This window comes from Rhododendron vialii, chromosome 8a (genome assembly GCF_030253575.1).
Source record: "Rhododendron vialii isolate Sample 1 chromosome 8a, ASM3025357v1".
Classification (NCBI taxonomy): domain Eukaryota; kingdom Viridiplantae; phylum Streptophyta; class Magnoliopsida; order Ericales; family Ericaceae; genus Rhododendron; species Rhododendron vialii.
Window position 1 is genome coordinate 3,814,390 of NC_080564.1, and position 12,377 is coordinate 3,826,766.

The 12,377-nt window shown below is 34.8% G+C and overlaps 1 protein-coding gene across 1 annotated transcript; it reads right to left on the reverse strand.

Moving 5' to 3' along the window:
• On the reverse strand, positions 1 to 2,920 carry LOC131298405 (agamous-like MADS-box protein TM6). Its single transcript, XM_058323845.1, has 7 exons — positions 2,568 to 2,920; positions 2,369 to 2,435; positions 2,229 to 2,290; positions 1,538 to 1,637; positions 1,037 to 1,078; positions 856 to 900; positions 1 to 451 (listed from the first exon to the last, which is right to left on the reverse strand). Exons 1-7 carry the CDS (start codon positions 2,753 to 2,755, stop codon positions 266 to 268), a joined length of 690 nt encoding a protein of 229 aa, XP_058179828.1. The 5' UTR covers positions 2,756 to 2,920; the 3' UTR covers positions 1 to 265.
• Positions 2,921 to 12,377: the final 9,457 nt, after the last annotated feature.

The following is a 12,377-nucleotide window of genomic DNA, read 5'->3' on the forward strand; positions in this document are numbered from 1 at the left end:
TTTTTCAACCAGAAGAGCGAGAGCTATTTATTTGCGAGGACAATCGGAGAATGGATTGTAACTTCCTCAACATTGAAGTTCATCCCGAATTAACGAGATAGGTGCACCAACAATATATAGCAGACATGCACCATGATAAACGAGATACTACAATGTTATGCCATCAAGAGTAGCCATGCTTATACTACATATAGTACTTCTGGTATATAAGATTTTAGGACATTGCCGATTGAAGGGAGATGCTAGCTCCGATGGTACCAATTAATCAAGCGAGGCGTAGATCGTGGGATCCGAATCCCCCTCCGTGGTGATCAAGGTGAGAGTGGTCGTTGTGTTGCGAACGGTAATTAGCATATATATTTGAGACCCCATTTCCTAACGCAACGCCGTAGTCGTAGCCTCCATCGTCGTCATCCACTAACCCATAGTGTGGATCTTCGCATTTGGGCTCCTAGAGTAAAAATCCAAGGAATTAAAAAGTACCCCTTATTTTGAATCACTAACACAACATTTATCCAATACAGTTATGTGCAAACAACTACTCTTTTTTATTTTATTTTATTTATAAAAAAAAAAAAACTTAAAGTAAGAGAGTACAAAACTCCTTAAAGCTCACTCAATTTCTAAATTCAAATTTACTAAAACTGTTACACGAACCTATTTGGTAACCCTTGCATATTCTCTATTGAAAAATCAATGAATCAAATCTTACCGAAAGCAAGAATTAATCATTACTTCCCCGGCCCGTATAGGAGTCCTTTTATTTCACGAGTTAAATTCGTATTTGCGAATTTAGCTCACGTGATTGGCGTAGTTTATGACTTAATTTTTATGACTTGGATTCAAGATGCTTACGAAGCCCATTAGGAGAGTTCCATGCCTTTCCTCCAAGTTCTTTACCTGCAAATATATAGTAGCAGTTTTTGGCAATGGAAGCAACAGCAAAAGTGGGTCTTGTGCATGATTAAGAAGGGCATGGATGCCATGGACCAAATTTCAACTAAAAAAAAGTTTAGATTAATGAAGATACACTGACCTTCTTCCTATAGGTATCTGTTGAAGTTTTGATCACATGATACTGTCACGAAACATACAAATTTAAGCGTCGTTTCGTTAGCTGAAACAATCTATTCGATACACAGTAATACAGAAAATAAAGACATTAAGAAGCAAATAAAAATGAAAAATTTATCATTTGAAGATGGTCCAATGGAAAAAAATAACCGAAACATACGGTTGATTACACACATAATTGTTGAGTAGTGAAGGGAAATAATGAGCGGAAAAAAAAAAAAACAGAACTACACAATACTGAGAAAATTAGTTTTAACGCGATTTTCTCAATATATAGCAATGCATGCACTTCCAAAAAGGTTTATACGCATTTTACTGATATCAATGCCTTATTTGTACATCTACCACTACGCAGCGGATTGTAGTTAGCATTTTCGAAATGGAAAAAGGAAGATCAAAGGAAAACAACACAACAAATATTAATGAGATGCAGTAGATCTAGACTTTGACTATGATCTACAACCTTTCGATCGCGGGTATTTGTCAAAGACTCTGCCATTTCTTGCTCAAGACAGTGCAGTTCGTGGATTCTCAGACCGTGCAAATCCTCACCCATTCTTTGCCTGTGAAACCAAACCCTAGCGAAATTAGTTTACGCCGACAAAAAAAAAAAAAAAAAAAGGAGGAGGAGAAAATGCCCCTTGTTAGTTTTGTTCCTAAAAATTTAACCAATTCTTTATTTTGTTCGATCATCTTTGTCTCTTTGTAACCAGTTGTTTGATTCAACAAATAATACTAGCTGTGATCTATGAAAAGAAGCCCTTTTTATCGGCACAAAGTATATATATTTATAACAATTTTAATTACTTTATTTTTGCCAAATAATAGGATGTTAAAGTAAAATTAGATTATTATAGCAGGCCAACATCATTCATCAACTTGAACATGAGACCTCGCACGCTTGGCACCTAAGTTCCATGTCACGACCGCTTGAGCTATAGCTCTGGGTCATTTTAGGCACTGTTTCGTTAGGGTTTTATTTGTTAAGAATATATTTTTCGGTTTACGAGACAGATCATTCTTATCAGGATAAATCACCCTTATTTGAAAAATAAATACTTATTTTAGTTAGCCGGGGCTTTAATCCCATCTCACCTACCAAAAATAAGAGAAGTAAAAAAAATTTCGTAATTGCCTATTCCTCAAGTTTGTACCTGATCTCTCTCCTTAGTCTGTTGTTGATCTCCTTCAGTTTTCTCAAGTGCTCTTGCATTCTCTATGCAAATCAGCATTACAGATCAGTAACCTAATTCACACACACATACAGAGAGAGAGAGAGAGAGAGAGAGAATACCTCGTAGTGGGTTTTCCATAGATCGATGCCAAGAGCCTTCTGGTAGTCATCGTAGATCTTTTTCGTCCTAATTCACAACAGGTAATTAAGCGATGATGAATCTCCATGGATCGTGACAACAAAGTCTTTAATTCAAAGGTATGAAACTGGCGTAGTAGATAAAGAAAATGCAAGAATACGTATTGTATGTGAGACGTACGAGACAGAGGGACTGATGTACTCGTGGAATTTTCCGGTGGTGGAGAACATGATGAGGGAGACCTTGGCATCACAGAGAACAGACAGCTCCTGGGCTTTCTTGAAAATCCCATTCCTTCTCTTCGAATAAGTCACCTGTCTGTTGGTTGCATTCTCTATCCTCCTGATCTCAATCTTTCCACGCCCCATCTCTCTCTCTCTCTCTCTGGGTAGTTGAACTTGAAACAAGGCTTTGGTTTTGTAGAGGAAGAAGGGGCGAAATGGTAAAGGATAATGATTACCACACAACTATTTGGACACACGTCCATTCACATAATTAAGTGTCTGAACCCGTCTTATGTGTGTACGTGGATCAAGATCCTAAACATGTATCGATTCGCGTGTCTTCCAATGCTCTTACGCTACCATGTACAAGTGAGATGAGAAATCACGTACGTATCGACCGACTTTCGTTAAGTATTGGCTCGTTTCTGATTCATACAGCTCATGGTTGTTGCTGCCACTATGGCTAATTAAGGCCCTCTAAAGAATCTTTTTGCCAAAAATGATTTTTAAGAACTCGCGACCGTGACAATTGATTCTCAATACGTATCTTTCAATACTTACGATGTCACATTACAATTGCTATTGTTATACGGGTTTCAATATCGTTACTTAAACCATCGCATGTGTATGTATCTCTCAATACGCACGATGTAGTTACACCACAATTGCTATCGTACGTTACGTGTGAAAATCTCACTCGGATCGCATGGAATCGACTTACATTATTGTGTCTGCTCAATTAGAGAGAAGAAAAGGGAGTGGGGTTAGTAGATGCCTATATGCGGAAAAGTGGAGGGAAAAGGGCGATTGTTGCGTAACTAAAGTAAAGTGTGTTGCCAAATTCGTGAAAGGGGCCTTTTGTTTTGCATGTCGACACTGTTTATTGTTACTGGTGATGCTCTGAGTAACGTGTCAATGCCTGGCCATTTTGATCTTGACAGGACATACACAGACGACAACCCCATCTCTCTCGAGAGAGAGAGTGAAGAACACGCTCGTGTTAATTAGCCCCTCCGTATTATGACTGAAACTTAACACATAATTTGCAGGCGCGAGCGGGAGTGAAAGTGCGAGCGTGAAAATATTTTCGAAACACGTCTCAACGATGGAAAAGTCTATAATACACATCCTTTTAAAGGGTGTACCTATGCACATATTTTATGGTTCATTCATAATATTTTAGTGTGCTTCGTAACTTTTGTTCTAGAATTCATAACCTTTTAGCAGTATAATTCGTAACATTTTCATTATAATTCATAACATTTTGGTGTATCTCTTAACCTTTATACGATTCGAAACTTTTTAGCAATACAATTCGGGGAAAGTCTACCATACACACCCATTAAAAGGGTGTACCATATGCACCTATTTTAAAGTTCATTCATAACATTTTAGTATGTTTCGTAACTTTTGTTCTGGAATTCATAACCTTTCAGCAGTATGATTCGTAACATTTTCATTATGATTCATAACATTTTTTGTGTATCTTGTAACCTTTATACGATTTGTAACTTTTTAGCAATACGATTCGTAACATTTTCTCTGCAATTCATAACATTTTTTAGGGTGCATATGATACACCTGCGATTCGTAACATTTTCTTTACAATTCATAATATTTTGAGAATGTATATGATACACACTTAAATAAAATGTGTATATTATAGTTTTTCCCCTCAACTTAATAAGAATCAAGCGATCATTGAGAGCGGGGCGCAGAGCACCTTGAAAGATCATGATATGTGATTTAGGTCTGGAATAAAAAGATACAGAGAGGATTGGTGATTAATTGTTTTCCTTCGACCAGAGGATTGGTTTATTGCCCTGCTGTTACTAGCTTACATGGTTTTATACATAAAAGCAACCAACACCTCTTGAGGGAGGACACATAGGTCTAGCCGTCTAGGGAACGGACGAGGGGCTGGACAGCCGCCCCGTTCGCTAAAAAAGTTTTTCTTAAAATTTGGATCATTAATTATCAAGATGGATAATGAAATTGGGCACTGCTGAATGTTACTGTTCATAAGAAAACGTACTTATTTTTTAAATTAAAAATAATATATTATAAAAAAATAACATGTTTTGTAAAAATAAATAAATAAATCTTAGCAGAACGGAACTGTGGTAGCCGATCGGGGAAAAAGATCCAAAATAGTACTCCACTTCAATAGTTTACGTCAGGTGGGCCCTATACACTCAACTCAAGGGCTGTGAACTGGGCGGATCTAGATTGAAGATTCGGTGGCCATGGAAAGTTGAGCATGGCCTCTTTAGCTGAATCTAGAAGCTACTATATTCACGATGGGGGAGTATCATCTAAGATTAGAGGCCTAATTAAGGACGGTAATTATGGTCTTGAGTGAGACATGATGGAGAGAGTTCGACGATAATTAACGTTGTCGAGATCAGTCCTAGGTTGGGTCACATCTCTCTAAAAACACCCATCACAGCTCGCCTTTCAAGGTTTAGCCGCCTCCCGCAAAATCCTCCCTTTTTTAATCATACTCCTTAAAAAGCTGCTTATTGCCTACTTTTGAAAACAAATGTGCCCCTGCTCGCGCGCTCTCTCTTTCTCTCTCTCTCCCTCTCCCTCTCCCGATTAAAACAACAGTATTGGTATTGTTAGCGTAATACGGAGTAACAGAGGTGAGTTGACGATAAACATACTAAAAAATAAGAAATATATATATTTTTGTATATTTTTTATACTCTATAATATACATTCACGCATGTACTATTATCAGTCTATTAGCTGATTTTAAAATTTTTCTTAAAACAATTCCACTCTGGAGGCGGACTTGGGATTGGGAGATGATGCCTATTGCCTAGCAGTCTATTCGGCCATTTATTTTGACAATTGACAGCTTAAATCTTGACCGAGTAATAGATGATTCAGATTTATATGCGCTCAGATTCAATCTGAGCCATCCGTACCAAAATGAATGATCGAATGCCGCTCGGCACCAGAGGCGGCTCTATGTAGGGCATTGCATGGTCAATTGAACACCCAAACAATTTTTTTTGCTTAGAATATATGTAAAAATTATGTGTTAACTTTTTTTTGAACACCCAACTTAAATATCATTGAACACCCAATTCTAATAGTCTTGAACATCTAATCCAAAAAAATTGAACACCCAACTCAAAACTAATTGAACACTCAATCACAACTCAATTATGGCCCATTAATCTAGATAATTTGAACACATAACATATTACCTCAAATAAAACTTCTAATCATTATTAACATTGAAAAAAGAAAGAGAAAATGAAGAATTTACAGGTGTAAGTATTTTATTTTATTTTTGTCTAGTTAACTTTTAGAATTACAAACAAAGCTTTAAAAAAAATTCAACTACATTGCAAACCTCGTTAACTTGAATAATATTCTTCGAATTTAAGACTGCGATAGAAAATCTCATCATGTCATCATAAAGAACGACAATTTCGAGAACGTCAGTCCCAACATACTCGCTATAATTTCTTTCAGAAGGTTTTTAGTAGATTAAAATGGTTCAATGTTAGCACAAAATATGAACTCATATAGAACAACTGTAAAATTTTACCCCCTCCATTCTCAAAACACTGTCTACTACGCAATACAACTACTTTCAAAAAAAATATTTGTTAAAAAAATAGTATCTATTTTTAAGTTCTCATTTCGCTTGGTAGTTAACTTTTTTAGAATAGAGGTTATGTTTTTCTACCGCACTATTTATACATGTATCATTGGTTAATAGATCAACTGGTAGAGTTAAGATAAATGCTGAACACCTTACTTTAAATTCTTGGAGCTGCCACTGCTCGGCACCCATTTGGCACCGGAGTTCTTGGCAGCATTCTTAGGTCTACACGCGCACGCGAGAGAGAGAGAAGGGGTGGGGGGAATCGTGAAATGCGGTAGGGGGTCAATGCGCATTAAACGCGTGCAAGAATGGCTAGAGGCGAGTGGTGGGTTTTTGGGAGGATTTAGGGGTCCTTCGGCTAAAAAATTCATTTGACCTTTTTTTTTTTGTCTTTATTCAATTTTTTTTCCTCATTTGTTTGTTTTTCATCAATTTTTTAAGAATTATTACTTCGTCATGTCGAGAGGAATTTAAAAAGTAAAAATTTACAATAAAAATTCAATTTTTTTTAAATAAAGACGAAAAAATTGTCTTATTTTTGTCTTTATTTAAAAAAATTGGATTTCAGTTATAATTTTTTTACTTTTTAGATTCCTCTCGTCATGACAAAGTAATAGTTTTTAAAAAATTGACAAAAAACTAACAAATGCGAAAAAAATTTGAATAAAGACAAAAAAAAAAACCAAATTACTTTTTTAGCCGAAGGACCCTTAGTGGGACATGAAATTTTATACTCCCCCAAAGCTATAAATTAAAAAGTAAAACCGGCCAAAAATTATCTCAAAAATTGCTTCCCTTACAGAGGCAAGGCCCAAAACAAATCAGAACCAAATACCAAAGCCAGCTAGGTTATTAGTTGTGAGCCCACTGGATCTCATTGCTTCGTTAAAGGGACTAGTAATGGATGGTGTCCATGAATCGTGATGACCCCTTGCCTACGAAGTGAAGGAACTCAACTTGCAGCAGATTTTAGTGCGAGACTCCGAAATGCATTCCATACTCTTATCTCAAATGTATATAGACCAGAGCGTGGGATGCATTTCGGGGTCTCACATGCACTAACGACCGGAGCCGTTTGATTTGTCCATAACACCATTTTAACGGTTCCTGCAAAAAATTATGTAGTTTATTTGAATTTCGTTAAGAGCTTAATTAATCGACTCGTTAATTTTTATCCCTGCAGGTTCAAGGATGAAAATCGATGATGCCCTCACCGAAGCTCGAATGAGCTTATTTTTCATGCGAAATATTAAAAATATGTTTTAAACAAATTGAACGATTTCAATCATTTTTGTGAGACCCTAAGGGGATCCCACACAATCTGATATACGTCAAATGGTGTTACCATTATTACTTCAAAATTATTTTTGTAAAGCGGTAGGAGAATACAAAGCATAAGAATTTCATGAAACTAAAAATAACTTCAAATCACTGTGAGGCAACCAAACTATAGCCTCACTATGGGGAGAAACAATCCCCCATCACGTAGAAGCCAAATCCACGTACAAGATAACCATTTCAAATGAAGTTGATTGCTCATCTCTCTTTCTCAGTGGTGCTGGACCCCTTGTGCTAACTCTAACACCCCTTACTCATCATCGTTGATGTATACAATGTTGACAACCCCTTGTGCTAACTTTAACACCCCTCACTCACCCTCGTTGATTTATACAATGTTGACAAATAAAATCCACGTACAAGCCCCATTTGGAAAGAAATAATTTTAACAAATACAGCTGAGAGATTTTTTTAATTTCTTTTAACCCGAGAAAATAGCAATTTTATTCTGAAATTGCAGATGGCCTCTGGCCCAACATCAAATAGAGCTAGGTCGGACAGCCCTTAGACTTTCCTTCCTAATACTTCCTCCGTCCCAAAAAAGATGATTATTTTTTAAATTTGTATCACTTTCATTACTTATATCTTTCAATTTATAATTTTTAAAATTTGTGTCATTTTCATTACTTATATCTTTCAATTTATAATATTTTTTATGAGTTTGAAAACTTTGTATAATAGAACTAATTGAGAACTTTCAAACAAGATCCATATTATATATTTTTTGAGAGATAAAAGGAATTAAAATTGGCACGGAAAATCAAAAAATGTCATCCAATTTGGGACAGAAAGAGTATCTATCAGAGAATGCTTAACCAACAAATGAACAACTACCCTATTACAATCACATTTGACGTGGGAAAAGAGCAAAACAAGAAACAAAACGCTAGTTTGAGACAATTCAGAACAGTAGAATCACAATCCACATAAGTCAAATTCCGATTGAGGGCTTGGACAACTAGTTTGAGAGATTCAAACTTCTGACCTTCTTGTGAAATGGAGATGGAGGAGCTCTAATCAATTGGACCAACCTCAATTGGTACGTCTTCAGACTCTTCACCAGTATTGTTTAAGAATTTAATTGTGCGTGCTCTGTTTTCAATTTTACCTGCAAACCGTACAATAATAATCAAAGCCAAAATTAATGGAATGGAACCATCCTACGGACCAGTACGCAGCAAAATTTGACATTTTGGAACAGTACGTAAGAAACGTGAAGTCACGATCTTATTCGGTTTGGATTTTGAAGGAGGTTTTTGAAAATAATGAGTGTTTATTGGAGACTGTGCTCAGAAATTTGCATAGGTGTAAAACCATGCATGCTTCTACGGTCAATAGATATCTTGATACGAACTCAATTTTACATGTGTCTGAAAATTGTCCGATAGATCTTGCAAGACGTACGTATGCAAAATCGACTCGTATCAAACGATTTCGAGACATTTTTGTCCGAATTTGTGTCTGGTCATCTGAGCCTAAAGGCATCCGCATCTCTCTCTTTACTCTCCTCTTTAAACTAAATTAAAGAGCCAAAACAAGAAAAAACATCCAAAAACCCTATTTATCAGCCTCTCTTCCTTCCTCTTTACTTCGAAGAAAATTTAGTTTGGCTACAGCACCTCGTTTGTATAGGCGAGGTACTGTTCACTTGTTTCTGAATTTTATATTGTTTCTCTCTCTCTCTCTCTCTCTCTCTCTCTCTCTCATTTTCTCTTTAATGCGAATTACTAATCGCCCCTCGTGTCAGACACCCCCCTGACACGGGTTACCTCTTCCCCTTTTTACCCCCGAGTCCCCGACCCCACCACCCCTTAAACCGAAAATGGCCCAAATATATCCGAACTCATTTTTTGTTATTTTTTTATTTAATTAATAATGTTTATAATCTGTATCCTTTTTCTTTTTTATTTACTTAAAATTATTTTAGTGTTTCGATTTTCAATCCGGTTGAATAAGAGAAAAGATCTTTTTTTTTATCATTTTATCTTTAATGGTCATAATAAATTTTTGATCTCGTAGAATTAAATATCTCTTAGGGCTAACCAACAAGAGCCCTAGAGTCAAAATTTAATTATGGCCATTTAGAATAAAATGATCAGAAAACTAAAATCTTTCCACATGTTCAAACAAATTGAAATTTGGAACACTTAACTTTTTAACTATATTTTTAAATATATAAACTGTCTAAAAAGGTTAAAAAAATTAAGTATTTCAAATTTCAATCCATTTGAACTGGTAGAAAGATTTTAGTTTTTTTTATTATTTTATTTTAAATGGTCATAATTAAATGTTGACTCTAAGGCTCTCATTGATTAGGCCTAAGAAAGTCGTAGAATCAAATATCTCTTAGGATTAATCAACGAGAGCCCTAAAGTCAAAATTTAATTATGGTCATTTAGGATAAAATGATCAGGAAACTAAAATCTCTCCACCGGTTCAAACAGATTGAAATTTGAAACACTTAATTTTTAACTATATTTTTAATATATAAACTGTTTAAAAAGGTTAAAAAAATTAAGTGTTCCAAATTTCAATTCGTTTAAACCGGTGAAAAGATTTTTATTTCCTTATCATTTTATCCTAAATAGCAATAATTAAATTTTAACTCTAAGGCTCTCGTTGATTAGCCCTAAGAGATATTTGATTCTGCGAGGCCAAAAATTCATTATGACCATTGAAGATAAAATGATAAAAAAAAAGAGATCTTTCTACTGATTCAACTGGAAATATTGACTAAATTTGTGTTCATGTATTGGTTCTATATACTCAATTGTAATTAAATAAAGTTTAATTTCAGTTTGTATTATTGACTGTTCAGAGAAATGTAAAGTAAATTTAAGTTGATTCAATATATATAATTTACTTCAACATATGTATCTCCACTGGTTCAAACTGATTGAAATTTGGAACACTTAATTTTTTTTACTATATTTTGACATTTTGTCTAAAAGATTAAAAAAAATTAAAAGATTAAAAAAATTAAGCGTTGGTTCAAAATTGCCCGTTGGTTAAAAAAAGGTAATTATGACCATTGGTTAAAACTGCAAACGGTCTAAAAATATCCAAACCTTTTTTCTGTTATTTTTTCTTTATTTAATTAATACTAATAATTATACTTTGTATCTTTTTTCTTTTTTATTTATTTAAAATTATTTTAGTGTTCTGATTTTCAATCCGATTGAATCGGTGGAAAGATCTTAGTTTTTTTATCATTTTATTTTCAATTGTCATAATGAATTTTTGAACTCGTAGAATCAAATATCTCTTAGGGCTATTCAACGAGAGCCCTAGAGTCAAAATTTAATTATGGCCATTTGGGATAAAATGATCAGAAAACTAAAATTTTTCTACCAGTTCAAACGGATTGAAATTTAGAACACCTAATTTTTCAACCTCTTTAAAGAGTTTAAACTACCACAGAAATACAGTTTTTCCGTTTTACATTATTTCACAATTAATATTAGACTCGTTTAATAGGTTTCATTGAATACATTTCAAAAATATAAATTTTTTTAAAAAAAATTACGTGAAACAAAAGTTATTAGCATTTAAAAATTTATAAAAAAGAAAAAGAAAAAAAGAGAGAGACTGAGGTGCCAGAGAGAGAAAAATGCGGAGGCGGAGGCGGAGGCGGAGGTGGGGGTAAAATCGGAAATTGATGGGCCCGCATCAGACACCCCCTGATACGGGGGGCTGATTAACACCTCTCTTTTTAATTGTTGCGTACCAGGGAGGGTCAGTCTCTCTCTCTCATTTTTAATTGTTGCGTACCAGGGAGGGTCAGAGGTAGGAAGACTGGGAAATTTTTTTTTATCAGAGAAGGAAGAGTTAAATGAAGTATTTAATTGAGGTGGGTTTGATTATTTACTGAGAGAAGAGTGAGAGTAAATGGTCTGATGCAGTAGTTATTTTAAAAGTAAGTAGTTAAAGTAATAAAGTGACTTTTTGAGGTGTAAATTGATCCAAAATGTAAAGAGTTTGGTGTGGATGCTCTAAGCGTTATGAAATGCAAATCCTTCAGGCGTATTTCAGTTAGTTTTCAATGCAGCAGTGTTTTGGTCACACACATGTATAGATGAAGAAGGTCAGCATCTACTCCCTCCGTCCCAATTGCTTATCCAAGACAAAAATTCTAAATACTTTCGGGCATAAGTTTTGAAATTTTTCCACACCAAATTAAAGAACTCATCAAGTACTTTAATTTAGTGCAAAAAATTTTTAGAAAGTGGTGCAAAAATATTTTGTTGATTAAAAAAGCTCATCCTTTCGTGGCTAACTTCAGCCAAGGGTTTTTCGAAATTTTTGGGCTTTTTCTAATTTTGTCATTGTTCAAATTTTTTCGTATTTGTTAGTTTTGCACCAGGCTTTTAGGACTTTATTTTGGATATTTTCCAAAATATTTGGGTAAAAGTCAATTTTTTACTTTTTCGATTCATCTTGACGAGAGAAATCAATAATCCTCAAAAGTAAGCGTAAAACTAACAAACGCAAAAAAAAAAAATGAACAATGACAAAACAAAAAAAAACCCCAAAAATCTTAGCAAAACTTATGACGGAGGTAGCAGTACAAGACAGCTACTCTAGAAGTAGCAGTACAAGACAGCTACTCTAGAACAACCCAATGCTTGATTTTGATTGATATGGTTTGCTTTCAATGCCAATGTGAAGTGGTACTCGTGATAAAAAGCCCGAGAGAAGGTAGGTGAATCGGTGATGGATGGCATTTATTGTTTGAAAACGACCTTGGAAGACCCACAGTGAGCTGATCAGTGGAAACTGGACTCTTTCAAAGCTTCGTTTTAA